Source organism: Pollicipes pollicipes, unplaced genomic scaffold (genome assembly GCF_011947565.3).
Source record: "Pollicipes pollicipes isolate AB1234 unplaced genomic scaffold, Ppol_2.1 Scaffold_7262;HRSCAF=8765_pilon_pilon_pilon, whole genome shotgun sequence".
NCBI classification, from domain to species: Eukaryota; Metazoa; Arthropoda; class Thecostraca; order Pollicipedomorpha; family Pollicipedidae; genus Pollicipes; species Pollicipes pollicipes.
Window position 1 is genome coordinate 6,751,645 of NW_023597055.1, and position 22,884 is coordinate 6,774,528.

Genomic DNA, 22,884 nt, shown 5'->3' on the forward strand with positions numbered 1-22,884 from the left:
CGAGCCCGGTGCGTACCCGCCGCGACCGCCACCGCAGCGTAGCGTACCAGGTACCGCTGACGAAGACGGCGCCGGCGCCGCCTGGCATGGCGCCGCGGCGGGAGGGCGCGGTCGGCGCGAGCGCGCCTCGAAACGTCGAAAAGGCCCCGGCGCGGCCCGGTCTTGCTCCAGAGAAACCCCTGGACAGGCTTCGACAACGCCTGACTAATTCTCTGGCAAGACTTCAGAACACAGCGAGCGCACGCCTCAGACCACCGAGAGCACGGCTCAAAGACGTCTCAAGCACGGCCGGGCTACGCCTGAGGCACGGCTCGACCCCGGCTTGGGCACGTCCTGAGCGCGGCCCGGGTGCGCGCAGAGCTCGTCTGGAGCGGAGCCGCGCCGTCGGTGCCGGGGCGGAAGACGGCGCTGGACTGCGGCCGTCACTGGACGACCGGCGGTCACGTCCGCCTGCCAGATACGGCCTTCCGGTGCGGCTTGGGCCGCCGCCCCGTCCGGCGCTGCGGCAGACACGCGGCCGGCGGCCGGCAGCAGCGGCCGACGGTGTGACCCCGCGCCGCACGCCCTGGCTCCGCTCTGACCCGGCCCCCGCGCCGGCGAGCCGCGTGGTCACCGCGCGCCGCCAGAGGCGGCGGCGCCGCAGCAGAGCTGGTCCGCGCCCGGGCGGCGGCCGGGACCGCCCAGGTCCTGGCGCCGCCACTGCCGCCGCTGCCGGCTCTCCCACGCGCCATTACTGCGACACCGGTAAAAACGGCCAGCAGGTGAACCGGGGCGGGGTCGGGGGGCGTGCGGACGGCGACGAAACCGGCGCACCGCACTCCCGAGCGAAAACAAACAGCCGATGAAGACCGGCGTGCGACTGATGGCGCCGGCGGTCAGAACGCTGCAAAAACGAGCCGCGCGGGCAGAACGGCTTTCACGCGCGGCGTCGAGTGATCGCGCCATCTGCTGACATTTGCGGTCCGAGAGAGAGAGAGAGAGTGCCACGGACACGTTGGCACACCGATGGTGTCCGTTAATGGAATGAGGTCCGGTGTCCCGCTTCGGACTACATCCATGCACTTCAGGGGCTGCTTCGTTGTTGCACTCAACCGCGGGACGTAAGATCCTGACGTGGTTGCGAAACCAATGAGACGGAGGGAATAATCCCACTCACAAAAAGAGGAGGAAATTCCATTCCCGCGGAGACGAAACCCGATCAGGTGGTTCCACGGACAACTCGCTTTTAAAAATCTGTCAGTTCACGCCTGATCCTAAGTTTCAACGAATCTGTACAAAGAGAAATAGAGCCCGCGTTCACAACTTTTGTTCACTTGTTCACAAGCTCACAACAAACAATTCAATGCGAGACAACTTGCAGCGTGCTGGTGGGATGTGGCGAGCACCGGCCCTCTGATGGTTGAAATATCTGCTCCGTGAAAGGTGGCCAGGTCAGCAGCCTGGTACATTTGCAAGAATATGGTATGCTAAGTAATTGTTCTGTCCTATATGAAACCTTCTCCAAAATCCCATCTGCAAATCTGTCATCTCTGACCGTACAGTACTGCAAACGCCCGTTTAAATGCGGTCTCCGCCTCAGAACCAGCACTACACCTAGCGGCTGACCATCAAAGCTGTAATGCAATGCACTCATCGGTAGATGGCAGGACAGGCGGATCATTGCCGGCTTTGCCAACGCAACGGTGATCACGACACCGTCAATCAACCTCCAGGGCTCGATATGAGCATCATCCTTCACCCGCCTCGTTCATTCCCTCTGTCTTCGGGGATCATCAGACTAGCCTATGCCATCCTGGCATGTGTGACCAGACCCGCACGCCAGCGGGGGGACGGCATGGGCCCCCTGCCGCCGAAGGGGGACAGCACAGGCCTCCACGACGCTAACGGAGGACGGCACAGACCCTCCGAGAGGTCAGCCAGGGACGGCACGGGCCCCCAATACGCCAGCGGGGGACGGCACATGCCTTCGGGATGGCAGCGGGGGACGGCACAGGCCCTCAGGACGGCAGCGGGGGACGGCACATGCCCCCAATACGCCAGCGGGGGACGGCACATGCCTTCGGGATGGCAGCGGGGGACGGCACAGGCCCTCAGGACGGCAGCGGGGGACGGCACAGGCCCTCAGGACGGCAGCGGGGGACGGCACAGGCCCTCAGGACGGCAGCGGGGGACGGCACATGCCCCCAATACGCCAGCGGGGGACGGCACACGCCTTCGGGATGGCAGCGGGGGACGGCACAGGCCCCCAATTCGCCAGGGGGGGGGGGACGGCACGGGCCTTCAGGACGGCGCTGTGGGGAGACGGTGAGAGGGAGGAGGGAAGGAGCGGTGGGAGGGTAGCCAGAGGGACACGGACGCGGTGCCGTAGCAGACAGCGCCCGGCTGAAAAACCTGATTGATTTCGAAAACAACTTCGATTCTTTGATTAAAACATCCGCACGCGACGATTGGGAAGTTGACACAAACCGTCCGGGAGAGCCAAACCCTCAACACCGAAATAATCCGACTTCGTAAATTAAAACACAACACCATAACGCAGCAACCCTGAAGCTAACCAGCCAACAAACCAGTAAAGTAAATACCAGTCGGACCCAGCCCCGCGCACAGCCAAAACTTCCCCAGTGTGCGTGTGTGTGAGTGTGGCGGGGGGAAGGGGACACAATTCCTCCTCACTCTAACGAATTTGGAACAATTTCTACAAAATCGCGCGGCATCCAGTTCAAATCCATTAGTACAGGAGGGAGGAACATGACCTCCGTGGCCCCACCCCCCGAATTCGACCTTAACCCAATAACCAGCATCGAAGCAGGCACCATCGGCCACACTCACTCTTAGCATTTTAAAGTCGCACCAACTACCTTCATTCCCGCGCTACATAATCCATCATTTGAGCCCAGAGCCCCATAACAGGCTGTCGATCCATTAGCCAATCATTCATTTCACCCAATACGGACTACACACAGCTCAGTACTGCCCATTTATCATGCCCACCATATTTCACGTCACTACAACCCCTCACAACCGATTCATAACGCCGACTGAAATTCATTCGAAACATAGTTTTCGACTGAGATGAAAAATCTTGGAGAAAAAATCAAGGCAGTGAGCAAGCTGACAACCGAGCCAGATCCGTCGAGTACGAAACAAACCAGCATCAGCGCTTGGATTGTCGCAATATCTCCCTCCGTATACGCTTCGTGGCTTTGGCCGCGTCAACTATTACGCTAACTGCTATTACGCCCGACTCCATTCTTCACCTGTTAGTTTGCTGCATGACCTTCACCTGATTGACCTTCACCTGTTAGTTTGCTGCAGTCGATGTGCCCTAAAACCCCTCATCATCTGTTAGTTCCGCCCCGCTGCACCGATCACTGCATGTTACCAACGGCTGACTATGCCACCAAGATACCCATACGCGACGACCTCATCCAAGTTCAATAAGCCCAAAGAGCAAGACAAACCAGTAGTGCGTGAGCGCCGGTTGCGCACTTCCAGGTTCCGTCGTCACGGCTGGTTAGGATCGATGCTTTACAAAAGAGCGAAACATGCCGCAGAACAGTCTCTGCGTCTATCAGCTCGCCGCCGCGGGGCAAAAACGTCCCGTCGGATTGCACGAGCTCCCCACGAACAAAGGCTCGGCCGTCCTTTATTCCATCTCGAACGACGTCTGGGCGGTAAAAACGTCACCGGCCCGGCGCCGAACTGCCACAAAGAACCGCCGACTGCCGCCGGTGGCCGTCTGCAACGCATCCTCCAAACGGCCGCTCATAATCCCATGAATATGCTGATGAGACGGCGACGTTATTCAGCGGCCGGGGCCGTTTTGTGCCAAATCTGCGTCGCGCCGACGCCCGGCCGGCCGCCTTCTCGTGGGAACCCGCACTCCTTTTCACGGCGCCGGCGGCCGGGCCCGGGGGACGCGGGCGCCGCCTGGGCGCGTGGCCATTGTCGCCGGCGCGACACCGCGACACAATGGCGCGGCGCCGCCTCGCCGAGTGACGTTTCAATAGCCGACGCCGAGCCCGCTTAGCCCGTCTGCCGGCGGCTCCGCGAGGCCGCTCGACGGTACCTGCCCGGGGCAAACTGCACGCCTCGTCGCGCCGGCCGCGCCGATCTGATTAAACCGCGCCAATTAGCGGCGGGCTCGCATCCCGTCGCCGTCGACGTGTGATTTCGCCAAGCCGGCGCTGACGAGAGGCGGCCGTGGCGCTGACGAGGGGCGGCCGTGGCGCTGACGAGAGGCGGCCGTGGCGCTGACGGGAGGCGGCCGTGGCGCTGACGAGAGGCGGCCGTGGCGACACCTGGCGGACCGCGGCCGGGCGACGGTGGCGCCCTCGATCGCGGAGGCGGGCCTCTGCGCCGCGGGTGACCCCGTGACCTGACCGGGTCGGACCGTCAAGCGGATCGATAGACGGCGGGGCGTGGGATGAGGAGGCTGTGCGTATCGGATCTGCAGGTGGCGAAGTCGGGCCGAGACGAACGCGCCAGTGGACAAGTTCCTAAAAACCAGCTGCGGACACCACACTGAGGTCATTGGAGCAAGAAGTGCGCATGGACCGCCATGCAATCCTTACGGCTTCTGCATTTCCTCGCCCTATGAGCTATCGCTATCCCCTTACACAGCCTTCAAAGGCGCCCACATCATCCCCACACCATCCCACAAAAGTCGCCGGGCATTGTAGATAACTTCCCCCGGCCGTTCGCTGGAGTCACCTCGTCATCAGCTAACGAGCCGCCGCCGCCGCCGCCGCTGTCCGTGCTTCGCCTACCGATCGCCGCCGACCGTCCCGCCTCTGGCTGGCGCGGGCACGTCCCAACGACGGTACGTCCGGACGGACCACGTCCCGGCGACGGTACGTTAGGACGGACCACGTCCCGGCGACGGTACGTTAGGACGGACCACGTCCCGGCGACGGTACGTTAGGACGGACCACGTCCCAACGACGGTACGTTAGGACGGACCACGTCCCGGCGACGGTACGTTAGGACGGACCACGTCCCGGCGACGGTACGTTAGGACGGACCACGTCCCAACGACGGTACGTTAGGACGGACCACGTCCCGGCGACGGTACGTTAGGACGGACCACGTCCCGGCGACGGTACGTTAGGACGGACGCACGTCGTACGGGACGGACCCGTCGGCGACGGTACGTTAGGACGGACCACGTCCCGGCGACGGTACGTTAGGACGGACCACGTCCCGGCGACGGTACGTTAGGACCGGCCACGTCCCCGACACTGGGGTGGCGGTCGCTACCACTGCTCTGCTGTTGAAGTTTGCGCAGTGTCCGAGGGCCGTATGCTCCATGACGTGCACCAATTCCCACTCAGCTTTCAACCAGTTTTTACACAGATCTGATCAGGTCATCACAACACATTGTTATCGGCCCCTGACTCAATCGGACTTAATTTGCATCCAAGTCGCGAGAAATGGTTGCAGTGTGCTTCCAAACCAGGCCCGCGCGGCCTCTGTCCGAACGGCCTTTGTCGTTCCACCCGCGGCCTCTGGCCGAACAGCAGCCTGCACGGCCCCGCCGCCTCGTCCCGGGTCGTCGCAGGGCCGGTCTCGGGAGGCGCGCCGTGTCGGGCCTCCTGTGGCGACGTGAGCGCCGCGCCCCGTCGTAATGGGCGCACGAGCCGATCATGTGCTGACAGAGGAGACGGCTCCCGGCGCCGCGACGGGAGCCGCGCCCCGGGGAGCCGGGGGTGAAGGTGAGACGCCGTGCGCCGGCCAGCGGCGGAGCTCGTGACGCGACAGCCGATCACCGGGGCCGAGAACAGAAACATCCAACCGCTACTAGCCGAACACGAGCTCCAGCCACCGCATGTCGGAAACACTCAGGACGGAGCGATGTCCGCTACCAAACTGAAGCGGGACATGCTGCGTTTTTCCGCGTAATGTGCAATTCGTAACCACCTTACATGTATTCAGCCCTTCGCTGTGTGACCGCAGATACCTGACAAACACGGCGGGCAGAGATACCTCAGCCTCAGCCTCAGCGTTGGCTATCCTCGGGGGTCCCGTCCGTCCCGGGCATCACTAACGAATGCCCCAGCCCAGCCGACGCAGTTGCCTCTCCCGTAAGACGTCACATCGAAAACGCCGACGCGGGAGCCATCAGCATAATTCACTGCTGCGGGCGCGGCGGCGCGTCTAATGGCTCGGCAGATCAGAAGACGGCGGGCGGCGAGGCAGTGCTGCCACATCCCCATCAGCGCGCCTCCCCGGAGACCGCCGGCTGCCGGGCCGCCATAGCTGCCTGTTGCTGCGGAGAGATCAATCTCCCAGCGGCGACGTTCGCCAGGCTCTCCGGGCGTGATCGCCAGCGGCGCACACTGAGCTCTGCTGTTCATTAAAGCCTCCTTGGAGCAGCTGAGCCAGCAGTGTCTCCCGGCGGCGAGCGGAGCCATATCGCCAAATATGCGCTCGCTCGTCTCAGCGATGCCTGTCTTTGGGCTGGCATGCCTAGCACGGGCCTCCGGACGCTGCTCGACTCATTTCTCGTGAAAGTCCAACGTTAACCCCAACCCTTACGTAACCACACCCAGCACGTGACGGCGCATGCAACGATTTGGCCCGAAAAAGGGGTTTGGGCAACACGACTTGCTCACGTTCATAAGTTCCTGACCGACATGGCACGACCTCGGAAAAGAACGGACATCACAAGTATGCGCTTACGCGTTCTGATGGTGGCAAATGTCCCAAACCGTCGCGCGTGCCCCAGTACAGGTTTCCAAGAACACCGTCTGCCGGTGCGACCAAGCCGACCCGAAAGCACCTCCGGGAGACTCGAAAGTTCAGAACATCATCTGAATTCTAAGGTTCGGAACATAATGCATCTCAGCTGCAGGCAGCACATCCAAATTACGAACACAAATTAGCTGCCCAAATTACGAACACAAATTAACTCAGGCGGAGCAGCCGAGATAACCGATGAGCCTGCATATAACCACCGCTTGAAGTCACCCTATCTCCGAGTTTCCACATCCACCAGCTCCTAGCCGTAAACACCAGATGGCTGATGTGTGGCAGGCCTCGCCGCCCGGCGCGGTGGATGAATAGCAGACCCCGTACCCGCGCATCGATCAGCGAAGCCGTTACATAAAACGAGCTGAATGGCATGAACAAAAGTTCCAGTTCAAACAAGTTCAAGCAGGAGCAAGTTCAAACCCAATGGTCAGCAGAAGCTACTTCGCCAGCTTCGAGGCAATTCGCGCTCATCATGTGCTTGACACTAACCTTTATTGGCAGCGATGTGGTCGCTGGTCAAAGGAGCGACGATAACGCGCCAGACAACGGTGCAAGCTTGGCCATTCAGACAGAGCGGAGCTCCTGGCCGCTCTGGCGAGATATCGCAAACAATATCCATCGTTGCCAGCAGCTTATGACATGGCAGCTCTCGGGGCACGTGCCCGTTATCGAACTCCTAACGGCTATACGTCCGCGAAAAGCAGTGACACCTAAAATTTGGGGTGGACACGCAGAAACACATAGATGGGGGGCCATGCGATGTTGTTTTACGTTGCACAACAAATGTTGCGTGTGCGGCACGTTAACTGGGCTTGCAGTAATGATTTAGTTGCGTCCTACACCTGTTGCAAAATCCTGCATAAGCTCCCGGCCGTTGTCTCCATGACGCCAGAGAAATTTCGGAGTTGCTTTCGTGCTTTCCATGTTTCGCATGTCTAACTATTTCGGTAGCTAATAACTCACTAACCAACTTATTTACTAACGGACCTACAGGTACCTGTCATCTCTATTACCCATTCCCCAATAGCATGGCAGCGAAACAAACCATCGCTCGGATCTTTTCCCGACAGCAGCGCTCAAAACTCTCCCGTGGCTGACAACATCCGGGACAGCGTCATCGCGTTCGCGCGGGGTACGGACACGCGGCAGAGCGGGACGCTCAGCGGCGCAGGCGCGGCACACCAGGCGGTGGCACACGGCACACCACAGGGGCGGCACAGGCGCGGCACACCAGGCGGTGGCAGGCGGCACAGGCGCGGCACACCACGCGGTGGCAGGCGGCACAGGGGCGGCAGAGGCGCGGCACACCGGCGACGGCAGGCAACGCTGCCGGAGTTTACTGCCGACTGTGGGCAGAACGCACTCAGCCGGCTACTCATCACGCTGTCATCAGCCCGACGGCACACACACTCGCGCCGTCAACGTCTGCCGAACGCCCACCAATCACGCAGCGCCCCCCCCCCCCCCCCCCCCCCCCCCCCGTCTGCCGGCACGCGCCCCGCGCCCGCGCCGTCACGGGCGGGTGGCCCCGCCGCCGAGTATGCATGCACGAGTCGTGATTATTCGGAATCGAATACAGCCTTCACCCAGCGAGGCCAATTAAACACAATATTTAAACACTCACTAGCACGCCAGGTGTGTTTGGATAATTGCAGACAACCGTTACGGACACCGTGCGTTCCCCGCCCGTTGGCCAATCACCCCTCGCCGGTTGGGAGGCGGGGGGAGGGGAGGGGGCATCGGCCGTCGACTGACGTCACCCCATCACTATCAAGACACGCGTCACATCTCTCAGCGCGCCGTTCGCATCGGACCTAGCCCGGCCGGTCCGCTCCGGTCCCAGAGCGACGGCGCAGGAGCGGGAGAGCCCGGTTCGAATCCCGCACACGGCATGTTTCACTGGCAAGCAGCACATGAACCGTTGCAGAGCTCATTAACATAACAATGGCACGTGGTTACAACAAATCAAACGAGAAGACCGCATGCAAATCCACGTGGAGGGCGTGCCCAGAGTCGCTAATGCTTGCAAAGTCCCCGAGAACGTGCGCAGCGCGCACAGGCTTCCGCATGCAACCCGACAGACCATCCTCCAAATGAATCGTATGATTTCTCCCGTTCTGGCTAGCACCGCTTCCGGCGTGCGAGACCGGCCGGCCGCCGGCTGCCAGCGTCCGGCGTCCTCAGCCGACCGCCCGCTGATTCCGCCCCGGTCTGCGGTCCGGTCTGCGGTCCGGCACAGCCCCTGGCACAGCCGCTCCGGCGGTCGCCGCGGACGCCGACGTGTGACTGCGGCCGGCACTGGACGGCTGCCGTCGGAGACGACACAGCACGGCAGCCAGGACACAGCTGGCCGACGGCGGGGTGCGCCGCACGCCATTTGCAAAGGACACGCCCACGCGGCGGACGCAACGGCTTGCAAGCGAAATCAACTACCCAGCCATGCGCCCCCTTAATCAACGGACCCGGCCCGTTCGCAGATTGAATCCCAACAAACCGGCCCGCCCAAACCCGCGAAAACTATTTCAATCATTTCCAACGCTGGCTCCCCATTTTTCCCAACTTTTGCCGGCAGCGAGGCCGAGCCGGACCGGCGGAGGCGGCGCCGGAGTCGCCGCCTCCGCCGGCTCTCCACCTGTGCCGTGCGCGCGGCGCTCATCGCACCGCGCCGCGCCTCGGGGTCAACGTCTCATCTGGCGCCGCGGCACGCGTCCCATCACGGCGCCATTAGTCGCTGACCATTAATGGCCATTAAAACGCGGCCATCAATAGTGCGATTCGGCGGCTGACGGCGCCGCGGAGCGGTCAATTTTCAGGCTCGCTCCTGACGGCGCCACGGCCCGGCCGCGGCCGGATCCCGGGCCGGATACCGGACCGGATCCTTGGCCGGCTCTCTTGGGCCGAATCCTGGGCATCCTGGGCCGGAATCCTGAGCTGGATCCTGGGCTCGATGATACCCGCACGAGGCGACGTTCTTGACTTGATCCAGTACCAGAAGCTGATCCACACTCTCATATCTGCGGGGATGGGAGACGAGCGCGGTGGGGGGCGGGCAGTGACGGAGAGATACCGCGTCCAGGGTACGAGAACCACCACCCGAAAACCACCGCCTCGACAGCGAAAAGCTCGCCTCTCCACGGTCTCGAGGGGAGGGCCGTCCCGCGCGCGCCTTCACCAGTGACGGACAGATCGGACCCCAGTTTTGCCCGCAGGGGGGCCTGCCAGGCCGGAATGTCCGCCGAGTGGCGATGGGGCGGCGATAGGACGGGGGCACAGGGGACGTCAGGGACGTTGACCGCGGAATAATCCAGGCGGCTTCGTGTTGGCCGGCGAACACTGCTTCGCAAAGCGGGCGTGCAAGCGCCGAGTTACCAGTCAGCCGGCATGCCAGCTGCAGCCCGAATGGTGAGGAGCGCACAGCTCGCGAGAATAAATACAATTCATGTGAAATCCAATGGGCATGGAGTGGCGAGGGCACAGACAGGCACGGGGAGGAATTTCCGCCCAGCGCTCACTGATACCAGGCTATTAAGATCAATCGGACATGCAAGGCATTCCAAGCACACACTACCCCATGCCTAAAGCTGGAGACATCACATCCAGTCAGCTCACATGAATAACGAAGGGCATCTATCTCAAACAGCATTAGCAACCGACAGAAAGGGACCGCTCTCGCCGATCAACGCCTGGGGCCATCACGCGGCCCGGCTCCTCCTAGTCCCGGCCAAGCGACCCCTGAAAGCCGTCGACCCTCTCGACGACCCCCCTCCCTCTCCCGGGGAGGCCTCGCGACCCTCTCACTCCCCTCGGGCGCCCCCCCTCCCCAGCGGGCCGACACGACCGCCTGCCGACGGCCGGGGCCGTTTGCAAACAGTGGCGGCGGGGGCGGCGATTAATTGGCGACCGTCGCCGGCCGGGTCGATCTCCGTCCGTCCGCTGGAGGGGTCACGCTGGGAGGGAGGGGAGCGCGGGGGAGGACACGGCCGGGTCAATGATCGTCCGCCGGTCGGTCCCGTGCCACTCCCGGAAGGCCGGAACAATCGCCGCCGCCACCGAGGACAGGCTATTCCGAGCCGGGCCTCCCTCTCTCCGGGGCCGGCAACAGGCGGCGGCCACCGCCGGGGGACGGTCACAGGGCGGGGCCGGCGGCGGGGCGCGACGCCGCGCCGCAGCCCGGCAGCTGCCCGGCAGCGGCACACAACAACAACAACGCGCCGGGCAGAGCGACAGAGGGTGGAGGTGCGCTCGGAGCGGTCGTTAGTCGGTACCACCTGGGCAATTACGCACGGCGCCGGCGCAATTAGCCGACGGTGCAACGGTGCGACCGGCGGCCCTGGCGGCGGGAGAAAGTGAGCGGGCGACAGCAGCCGGGGTCGGGCGACGGGCCGACGCGACGGTGTCGCTGTCCGGGCGACGGAGAGGATCCCATGTCGGGTCAGGCCAGGCCAGGCCAAGACGGGACACCGCAGGGTATATGTTGACATGGCGGGAAGGGACAAGTCACGTCAGGTCATCGGCTGGCCCACGGTCCGCCGAGCCACGACACTGCCGGCGTCATTGCGGCTTCACGACAGACTCAGCCCTGACGCTTCACGGCAGCGCCGCCTCATACCCCGACAGGAAGAGCGACAGCGCGCAGAATCAAGCCCCGTTACTGCGATCTGCGACTTAACAAAAGGCCACGACAATATGAATTTGACGAATAAAGGTGCCGTCCGACCACCGTGCGCCGGCGCCTCCCGCTGGACCGACCTCCTACCGACTGGTCGTGACCGGGGGATGCTGGGATTCCGTCATCCCGGACGTCTCTCGAGGCCGGAGAAAATTGCAGCTTCCACACCAGCACACCGCGTCTGAGCACGGCGATGATCAAACGGAAACTCAACCTCACCGCGGCCGGACACATCCATCCACGGGCGGGCCGGTCATCGCCCCCGGCAGCGCATGCGCAGGGCATTCATCCGTCGCGACCCGGACGGGGCTCATGCCGACGCGTGCCTAAGCAACACCTGCAACGGCCCGCCGTCTTCCGCGCCGGCGCTGGCCAATGGACAGGTATCAGGCAGCGGTGATGACGCGTCGGCCGGAGGACGCGGACGGCGACGCCGGCCACGGCGCCGCTACCGCACAGCCGCTCCCGAGCCGACTGCACGCACGGCCGGGCGGGCCGAGGCTCGGAGCGGCGGTCACGAGCGGCGCCGGTGACGGCCGGCAGCCGGGGGTCCGGCCGCCCAAACCGGACCGCTGAGGTCAGCCGCCGACAGCCTGACCTCTGACCTCCGGTGCTGATCAGCTGGATCAGCAAGCTCCGCCTGGCTGCTGATCGTTGCTCGGCCTTCAAGCAGGATCGGCGAGAAAACGGCTTCCAGAGCTGACTCGCGCATGAAATCCCAAGAGCGGGGAAGGACCTCCCAAGACGATACACAGCGGAGTCTTTCCTACTTTCAGCAAAACGTCTTGTAATTGGCGTCGTCTTCGGAGCGAGTCCCTTCCCTCTTGAGAGTCGCTGTCGCGTCAGTGCCAGTCCTGGCAGGCATATACGGGAGAATTTCTAAACAAAGTGGAACAATCGTCAGTCTGGTCACCGCCCACCGGCTCGCTCGCCGGCGACCAGTCAATGAAGGTCAGCCGGAAAAAGAGAGCAGCTTGTGGTGGATTTGCAGCAGTGTGGTGGTAGAACACATGTGGTGGATTTACAGCAGCTTGTGATAGGCACAGGAGGCGGAGAGTCATGGCAGACTTAATGTCATCCAATCAGACCCAAATTGGACCGAGACGTGCAGTGATAGCAAAGAACGCGCAGAGGAGGCAGAGAAACTGTCTGCGTGATCTACAAAACGAGAGAAATGCTGACATAAAACAGCGCTGCCGTGCAAAGGAAAACGCCATGCGTTCATTGTTGACCACTTTTCGTATTTTATCGTAATTGTCTGATTCGTCTTCTCATGCTGAATTCGGATATTTAAGCCAATAGTTGAAATTTTCACAAATTCTTGGCTAACAGAAAGGGCTTTAAGTTTGTGAACATTCAACTGACAGTTGAAATAACCAAATTTGGCATGAGCAGACGAATCAGACGGCATAAAGCACGCGAAATAGCCAACCATTAACGTATGGGATTTTACCTTTGGACGGCGGAGCGGGAGCTTCACCGAAATGGTCCAGGCGGTCAAGGGGCGGCCAGAGATCAGCGACAAGTTGCTAAATGGCAACCGACAGATACTGAACGGAGCCAGGACAATACTGGACTGAAGGCCAGAGCCTGGCCCCGCCGGCCACACAAACGAGCCCGCCGCCCCCATAAACGAGCCTGGGCCAGCGGTGTAGCAACGTCCTAAACAGTAGAAGGACACTTTTTAAAGTAAATTGTTTGTGTGCGTTGTCAGAGACCTCATGTCAAAATTAGCCCTTTTCTCAAGTGAATTCTTTGTGTGCGTTACCAGAGTGTTCATGTCAAACTTACCCCTCATTAAAGTAATTTGTTCGTGTGCGTTACCAGAGTTCAGGGCAAACTTAAGCGGACAAAGGGCGAGCTCGGGCAACGCCAACCCTGCCCCTGCTCCCAGGGCTACGCGAGACACAAGAGTGACCGCAGGCTCATGTGTCCGGTGTCCGCGCGGCAGACGGTAGATCAGAGACGCCGGACACGTGCTGTCGTCACCTGTCCTCCCCGCCAGTACACCGAGGCCGACCTCCCTGCCCACGCGTCAGACGGTAGATCAGAGGCGCCGGACACGTGCTGTTGTCACCTGTCTTCCCGGTGAGTGCACCGACGCCGACCTCTCTGTCAGCGTGCCAGACGGCTAATCACCGGCGCTCGACACGGTCCATCATGCCCTGCCGTCCTCCACCTGTACAGAGCGGCCCCTCCTCTCGGGGGCGCCAGGCGGCAGCCAGCGACAGCGGGGACGGCGCGTGTCATCTGCACCCCTCCAGCTGTCGCCAGCGGTCCACCCTGCCCGCCCCGGCGCCGTGCGGTGGCCCCAGGTCACCTGGGCACCGCCGCCGCCGGCCGGTCGGCAGCCGCCGGCGCCCCGTCCCCGCCGGACCGGTGACAATTACGGCCCATCCGTCAGCCCGGGCTGGACGCGCGCCGACAGCGGACGGTCGGCGCCGAGCCCTGCAGGCCGGCCCGGCGGTAAATCTCCGGCGACGGACGCCCGCTGACGGGGCCGCCGGCGGCCCGGGTACGGCTGGAGGTCAGCCGACCGGGCGGCGCGGAGCCCTGCCGGCAGCTGCCCTGTCGCCGATCAGCGTCGGTCCGACACCGGCAGGCGTCGGGCGAGCTCCGGTGTCGGAGGCTGACTCGAGAGCCAGCTCTGGAGCCGGCACCACCGCCGGCGGCCCGGGTACGGCTGGAGGCCAGCCGACCGGGCGGCGCGGAGCCCGGCCGGCAGCTGCCCCGTCGCCGGTCAGTGTCGGTCCGACACCGGCCGGCGTCGGGCGAGCCCCGGTGTCGGAGGCTGACTCGAGAGCCAGCTCTGGAGCCGGCACCACCGCCGGCGGCCCGGGTACGGCTGGAGGCCAGCCGACCGGGCGGCGCGGAGCCCGGCCGGCAGCTGCCCCGTCGCCGGTCAGTGTCGGTCCGACACCGGCCGGCGTCGGGCGAGCCCCGGTGCCGGAGACTGACCCGTCAGCTGGCTCTGGAGCCGGCACCACCGCCTACGGCGTCGGCCTACTGCCGGAAGATCAGACAATATGCAGCGGGCCGCGGAGCCGACCCGACCCGAGTCAAACTGCCGCCCGCGCTTCAATCGTTCCACTAAACTCGCTCGTCAACAGCGGACAGCAACTGGGCGAGTTCGTCTTCTGGATAGTTGGCGCCCCGCTTTCTCAGTCACAGCAAGCGTCTCGAGAACATGGACGAGGCATCTCTCTCCTGCCCCCCCCCCCAAAAAAAAAACACACATGGAGATCGCGCGCCTCACCTGAATCTCCTGGAGGAGCTCGGCCTTGCGCCTCCTGATGTCCAGCAGCAGCTGCTGCTCCTCAGGAGTTAAATCTGAAACAGCGGAGAAGCATACCCGTCAGCAGCGGTCAGCCAGCTGGCCGTCAGCAGCGGTCGACAGCACCCGGCCACGTCCGACCATCGCCCGCCTTACCTTCCCATCGTCTCGGGAGTGCATTCGGTGAAGCGACCTGATGTCACCGTACTCCTGAGCCGGCCTATATATATATATATATATATATATATATATATATATATATATATATATATATATATATATATATATATATATATATATATATATATATATATATATATATATATATAGGGCGCTGATCGTAACATAGTCCGAAGGGGTCTGTGGGCTGCACTCGCCGAGGCCATTACGTCTGTGTTCTCTCAAGTGTTTAACGAAACTGGCCACCTTAGCTGAGTGGCCCGTTTAAGCCCCCCCCCCCCAAAAAAAAAGGACAAGACCGATGTCAAGCCGGTCGGTCATCCGTCCGAGATGGTCGTGGACGTGCTGGAGCTTCGCGGCTCAAAGCACAACGCCGGTTCGTGCTGAGAAGAGAGCCGCGGCACCGCCGGCTCGCAGCACTCCACAGCACACCCTCGCACACTCCACGGCACGCCTGGACACAGCAGGCACCGGCTGATGGGTCCCGCCCTCCGCCTTGTCGCACTGTCGCCGTCCCTGGGGGTCTGGGAGCCTTGCCGCGCACCAGGGGTCGCGCCTTCTCACAGACGTCAGCATTCGAACGAGGTGGTCTCCTTCCCCTCATCAACAGCCGTAACTCGTAAACGTGCCGTGTTATTTACGCAGTTGGGAGCTGGAGGTAATGTGCGATGAGGATAGTCCGCAATGGTCACAGACACTTAGCTTGACAGCCGGAATTAATCACCTCCCTTCTAACAGCCGCGCAAAACAAACAAATAAATCTAGCCACTCACAATTATCCGCAGCGGCACAAAACCACGCCGGAGGTCCTCGCGCGCTGCAAAACTGCAAATGCCGCCATTAAACCGCTAAAAAGTCTTGCAGCATCTGATGTGGCGCAAGCAACTTGGACAGGACGAGCGCAGCATTCACCCATCTGCCTTGGACGCGAAAACACCGGCCGGATATTTTCTTCGCGTCGCTTGAGAGCAGACAGCTCTCTTCTGTAGAAAACAGCCTTTCTCCTCGATGCGTAAGCTTAATGGGCCTCATTAGGTTACCTTACGTGCGTGGATACCGCCGCCGCGAATGGTATTATAATCCACTGAATGCCAAACTAATCCTCCATAATTCGTACCTAAACTACATTTCACCTTGTCTTTTTTTGTGGCAATTTTGTTTTACCTCCTCTCCTACACTTAACATCTTCGCACAATTATTCACGTCTCCCTCTCCCTATATCCTTAAATCTATAACCTTCCTCTGGCATGTTTTTTTCGCCTTTCCCTTCGCTCTCGCGCATATTCCGTCCAAATAATCTGTCTTCTTTCTCATCTTACGCTAAGCCTCGTTCTCCTTCCACTGTCCTGTCTCTCCCCGCCTAGCTCTGTCCCACCATCAGCCAGCCCTTCTCAGTCACCACACCCTAACGGCAAACAGCGGGCCATCAACACGGCGCCGAAATCGATGTCCACCGCCCGGGGATACTCCGCCGAGCAAGCCGGCCCGACGCTGCTGAACAAAGCGGCGCGCGCAAGGCGTCTGAACATGTTGACCGAGGCCCGGACCCCGCCGACAGCGGGGTCGAGCCTCTTCACCACAGCCACCGCCCCCCGTCACGGTCATCACCAGCATCCGTTGTCCTCCCAGAAGCCTGCGCGCGGACCCGCGAGTTCACGGACCATTACTGCGCCGCCCCCAGGTCCCGTTACCGTCACGTGACGGACGTCTGCGGCCCTGTACGGGGGTACGACGCAGCGGTGAGCGACGCGGCTCGTCCAAGGTCCAGCGCGACATGGACGACTGGCGCCACGGAGCCCGCGCATTCTGTACGCCGCGTCTGCGCAGCTTCTTGGACCTCTGACGGCGCCGCCTCCGCTTGTCCGCCTGTGCAGCCAGCCGGTCGCCGGCGCGGCCGCGGCGCCGGCGACCGGCGCGCCAGGCCGTGCCAGGCACGGCGCGGGGCGCGGCTCAGCTGCGGCTCCGGGACGGCCGCCGCCGGGACCGGTGGCCGGGGCGGCCGCCGAAGGCGAGCTCATCTCCGGCGGAGGAATGTCAACACGCGCTCCGGACCGGTCGGTCCACCTCGCATCCGCATGCCGGCGCCCGGTGATAGCCGCGCGCTGAGAACGTACGCGAACCGCGTCATGGAATCAGCTGAGGGCAGCTTGACCGTGCTCCGCAACTGAAGCGCTCGCTCTCGGTCGATCAGCTCGCGGGCCAACTTCTGGTGTCATCCCCCGTCGCGCGTGATCTAACGCACGACGCCGCTCGTCAGGCGTCAACAAGCCCAAGGTCGCCGCCGCCAGACATCGCCCCGGGGCACAGACGGCTGGCGGCGAGTCGCCACCTCTGACCCGACGCGCCACGTGACCGGCACGCGCCGTCGCTGGCGCGTAGCCAGACCGCGGTAAACAAGAGGGCGCCTGGGACGCCAGCTCGTCACAGTCCGCTCTGGCGTCGCCTCTCGGGCCAGACGGCACGGCGGCGGGCGGGGTCACTTCACTCGCGTCACTACGCCTCGCCCCACGCCCACACAGCTGGCCCGCTGTCACAAGCGAGTTCCTGCCGGTTAAGCGTGCGCCCCCCTCATCACCGCTCCGTTCGTCTGCCGCGGAAAGTGCGGCGAGGCCGGCCGCAAAGACCGCGGCAGCCGCTGCGGTGTATGGTAGTTCCACCGAGGCGGATGGAAACTTAATAACCCACGCCCAGCGCCGAGCGGCCACTATATCAGGACAGCATTTCGCCACGCCGCCGCCGGTGAGCCCCGCGGGAAGCAATCACCGGGCCCAATATGACAACGTCGCGTCGATTTGAGCCCGGAGGTCACACAGAGGCTGCCATTATTACGCGCGCGCAGAACGTAGGAGCTCACAGTCAGCAAACGCCGATTCTTTCCGGGGTTGCCCTGCGTCATCTTTGAAGGCCGCCCGGTCCGTCACCTGACGCGGGATCGTTTGCCTTCGGAAGTCTCCAGCGCGACCACAGCCCAGCGGCCTCCGTGAGAGATCTCTGAGCGGTGAGAGAGCGGTGAGAGGTGAGAGGTGAGCGGTGAGACCTCCGTGAGAGATCTCTGAGAGATCTCTGAGACGTAGGGACGTCGGGCATCGCCACCTGTGACGACGCCGTGGACGACACTGCCCATCTTGCCCTTTAGCCCAAACCCTGCGGTTAACTGTCGCGGTCTGGACGGCGCTTCCGTCGTCGCCGCCGCCGCTGCTCGGGCCCCAGCACTCCGGCCACGGCTGCTTCACGACGACGGCGAAGCGGCGTCGTGAGCATCTCACGACAGGCAAGCCGAGCCCACAGAACGGGCGTCCAGCCACACCGCGTCAGAGCATGCCGTCCCACCAGCTCCCACCTCCCGGACACTCCCCTCCACGTCCGTATCAGCCCACGACCCAGCCAGGGTCGACGCCGCCGGCAGACGCGGCCTGACCGGCGCCGCCGACACCCGTCCCGGCCACAACACGCAGATAGCCCGGGGTCATAGCAGACGCCGCGGCGCCGCCGCACGGACGCCGACACCGCAGTCCATCAACACACCGGCACGGTGCACGGGGCTTGCACGGGTGCACAAGGATGGCGCACGTGCACTTCGCAGCGTGATTAGCGCATGCCGCCGACGCTAACACCGGCTTAAAGACCGACTGCCGCCCGGTTTGCATTCCCGCCGGCGAGCCGCGCCGCGGCGGCGGCGTCACTCGTCGGGCAGTGGAGGCGCGCTCCGACGTGCAACACAGGCCGGCGTGCAACGGCCGCGTGCAGCGCACGCGCGCGGCAGGCTGAGGCGGCGACGCGGGGTGGAGATTGTGTCAGTGGGGCGGGCGGGGAGCGGTTCCGGCAGGCATGCTGCAGAGGCTGCGGTGGGACGGGGACTCCGAGGAGGCCGCTGCGGTGGGACGGCGACTCCGAGAGACCACGGCGGCGGCGGAAACTTACCAGCGATACTCGACGCGGACCCCACGGGCTCACTCAAACAACGGCCGAACACGGAGCGCCGGGGCTCCCAAGTCCCGCGCGAGCCGTCAACCGGAGACACGCGAGGCATTGGTCCCATGCTGCCCGGAATGGCTGAGACGCGCCCGGCATAACCAGGATCGAGGGCGGGCCGTGTTCGGCGACCGACTAACAGCGGCGCGCGTCACACAGGAGCGGGGCTAAATCACCGCGGATACAATCAAAGTGAGTGACAAACAACAAGCTGAAGTGTTCGGGAAACAATGGAGACCTTTTTAAATGACGCTACTTTACAACGTCGCCTTCTTTAAATGCCGTGTAGGGGTTCTGCTGCCGGGCTGCAAGGTCGTGTCCATTTAGCCACGGCCGGCGGACGGTTCCCAAGGTTCGGACCCGCCCCACCCCACATCCCCGAATTAGCCGACTGGTGCCTGACCCCGCCACCTCTGTCCAGTAGTGACCCCGTGCCCAGCCATCCCTCTGTGACCCCCCCCCCCCCCCAGTCCGCCACACAAACCTGCTCGCCTCTGCCTCTCCGGCCGCGCGCGCCATACTCACTGGGTGGGGGCGGGGTGGCGGGTCGGGCCGGCGGCTCCCGCTCGCGCCCCACGGACCCGCCGCACAGCACGCTGCCCGCCTGACACACCAGCATGGCGCCGGCCGCGCCGCCAGACAACATGCACCCCCGGCGCCTCACGCGGCGGCCGGCATGCAGCGGACGGCGACGCTCACGCCCCGCGTCACGCGGCCCAGGCAGGCGGACGACAGGCAGGCAGACGCTCAGGCGTCACGCCGACTCGCAGGCGGACGACAGGCGGACGTCACGCTGCACGCCTCACGCGGCCAGGCGGACGACGGCGACGCCGCCTCAGGGCGACAGCCAGGACGAAGCGTGCCGGGTGCAGGGCGTCCCCAACTCACTGCCGTGCGGCTCTGATGCCGCCTCCTCCGGCGGGATGACCAGGTGGTGCGCGACTTGGCCTCCTTCATGCGGCGGCGGGCGGCGGCGCCGCCGCGCGAGACGGGACGGCCCGGGCAGCACCCGCCGGGGCGACCGTGCCTTGACCGGCCGCTGCCACACGGCGCTCCGTCCGTTGCGTCTCCGCCCGGCTCCGGATACCTGGCGCCCCCGCTTCGGTCTCGAGCCGGCGCGCAGCGACGACTCCGATGGCGCGAAACGATTCCGATGGCGCCAAACGATCAGCCCCTGTCGCCCGTCTACCCACTGACCCGTCGGGTCTCACTGTCCAGCGGTTTCTCACTGTCCCGGAGTGCCTCACTGTCCCGCAGCGTCTCACGGCCGTCACCTCGGCACCGGTCGCGATGCTCCGCTGCGTCCGCCGGCTGGCCCTTGCCGCTCGGTCGGCGTCTGCAGAAACTGACCGCGGCCGGCCGGCCGGCCGTCTCGGTCGCAGTCGACGGCCGGCCGGGACCGGTCGGCGCGCGCCAAGGCCAGCAGCCTCCGAACGAGACCGCCGCGGCCGGCTCCGGCTCGAGCTGACGTCACGGCGGCGCACGGGCCCGACGGCCCGCACAACACGAGGCTGACGGGGCGCAGGCCGTCCGGGGGTCACGTCGGCGCCGCCGGAGGTGGACCGTCACAACGGAGCACGGCCTGACGGGCCACACGCCCACACGCCCGCCTCGTCCGGACCGGCGGGCACGTGGGGGGGGGGGGGGCAGCGGTGACGTCACAGCCCGAACACGGCCTGACAGTCATACATAACACACACACGCACACACCCCCACCCCCACACACGCATACCCACACACACATACACACACACACACACACACACACACACACATACACACATACACGCACACGCACACGCACACGGCACAGGCACACGCCACACACACACACACCAAACAAACACACAGACGCCGTGGTCCCGGCCGAGAGGACACGTGAGCCGTGCGGCACGTGTCCGGCAGCACGCCCGCCACCCAGGGCCGGCCCGGGGCGGACGGACGAGCCGAAGCCGCCGCAGCCTGACAGCGCCCCGGGGCGCAGGACCACGCCGGATGCTGGGCGCGTGCCGGTGCGGGGCGGGCACACTCGGTATGGTCTGCGTGCGCTCGCGGACCGGGCCGGAAATGCTTCTCCGTAGCTGGCCGGTCATATTCCGATGATGATGGTGGCAGGGGCTATTTCGGCACTACAGCGCACAAACAGGCACAGGTTGTGTACGACGCCCGATTGCCGGTCTGTAGACCAGCTGCGACCGCCACCACCACCGCAGTCTTCCTGCGCCCCTGTCCGTGCAATCGCGGCCGCTACACCTGCCGGCCGCTGCGGTCGCCCAGTTGCGCAGGAGGGGAGGTCGAGGGCGCCGATCAACGCCAGCAGTGGAGGCGCGTCGGCCTGGGGCCTACCGCCAGACCCGGGGGCGCCGATCAGCGGCAGCAGGGGCGCCCCGGGCCTGGGGCCTCCAGTCAGCGCCGAGGTGCCGATCAGCGGTAGTAGGAACGCCCCGGGCCTGGGGCATCCCGTCAGAGCCGAGGTGCCGATCGCCGCCGCACACCGCTACGAATGCAAATTCGACCCGACGCGGAGCCGACCGTGGCAGAGGCGTCGTCAGAACGCGAGCGCGGCGGACGCGCCACGCGCCAGACACTGCGACCATCTGGAGCCAATTCCAAACACCAGCAACGGCTGGGACACCGAGCAGCGCGTGTTGACAGACCGCGCGCGAGCGAGCGGTAATGTTGACAGACCGCGTGAGCCATTGGCTAGTTTCACGTAGGGAGACGTCAGTCTGAAAGCGACTTCACTGTCGGCGCTCGCTTCTGCCCGAGCTCATGGTACCTCTCAGCGCGCCCCACAGGTCATTGACGACACATTCCACGAGAGGGAAACAAACCGGGCGCTGCCACGGCCCGATCCCGGCGGTACGGAGCGCGAGCAACCGTCACCACCACCAGCCGCGTTCCCGGCCAGCCACCCGGGGCCAGCGGCGGCCGCTACAACAGCGCCTGCTCAGATCGGGCCGTCCCGGATCATGCGCCGGCCGCTCCTGGGGCGCGCTGGACGGCATCCAGCCTTCATGTACGTCCATCGTGTTGGTGTCGGCCGTGGGTCGCGCCGCCGCCGATCGCCGGCAGACCGGACTGAGCCCATGACGCCACTGGCTCCCGGCAATGCCGTACGCCGTTAAAAATACCGCCCAGGCACGGCGCCGAGACATCAGTGGGCCGAATGCATGAACCGGCGCCGAAGAACCGGCGGCGGAGTCCACGGCGCCGAGACATCAGTGGCCGAATGCATGAACTGGCGCCGAAGAAACCGGCGGCGGAGTCCACGGCGTCGAGACATCAGTGGCCGAATGCATGAACCGCCGCCGAAGAACCGGCGGCGGAGTCCACGGCGTCGGCGGAAGCAGAGCCTCCCCCCCCCCCCCGAGGACGGGGATAGCGGAAACTGTCCGTCACCATCGGCCGCCGACGCAGGCGCTGATTGGTCATCTCCGCCGTGACCTCGGCTGGCCGGCGGCGGGGACGGGGACGGTGCGGCCTCTCTCGCCGGCCGGGCACGGGGCCGCCGACAATACGGCTACAGGCGTAAGTAGTACGGAGGGAGAGGGGAGAGGGGGGGGGGGGGGGGGGGGGGTTCAGCTGACTTCGGCCTCAGCATGCGAGTTTCCGTAAGCTTAACGCTAATACTATGATAATGCACGGAAACTGGGTTCAAAACCAGGTCTGGGTCATCCTCTTTAGGAAAGCGCCCCTGGATACGGTCAGCCAGCTGGCGCCGAATTGGGAATGCCAAACGATCGGGTACTGTAGGATTTAGCCTTTAACTTTAGCGAAAAGTGCATGGGTGCTCTCCGACTGACGCATGTCGGCGGGAACCGCTTGGTTTCAGATCTGTTGGCGAGTAACCGCTTTCGACAATTGCCCACGGCCGAGACGTCCTCCAACATAAACAAACCTTCCCCGTTTGTTTTAAACGTGGCGCAGTTGTGCATGGCCTGCTGCAAGCCGCTTACGGTCCGCCCCCAGCGTTCAAAGCACAAACAAAGCCCAGCTGCAGCGAGCGTCACCATCTTCTCGAGGACGCGTGTCT

At 63.9% G+C, this 22,884-nt stretch overlaps 1 protein-coding gene across 1 annotated transcript in view; it reads right to left on the reverse strand.

Moving 5' to 3' along the window:
- Window positions 1–22,884, reverse strand: part of step (cytohesin steppke) — a gene marked incomplete in the record, with an annotated part of 127,240 nt that overhangs the window by 11,198 nt on the left and 93,158 nt on the right. Inside the window, 1 exon segment of the mRNA XM_037237989.1 lies at window positions 14,679–14,749. Coding sequence (XP_037093884.1) covers window positions 14,679–14,749 — 71 coding nt within the window.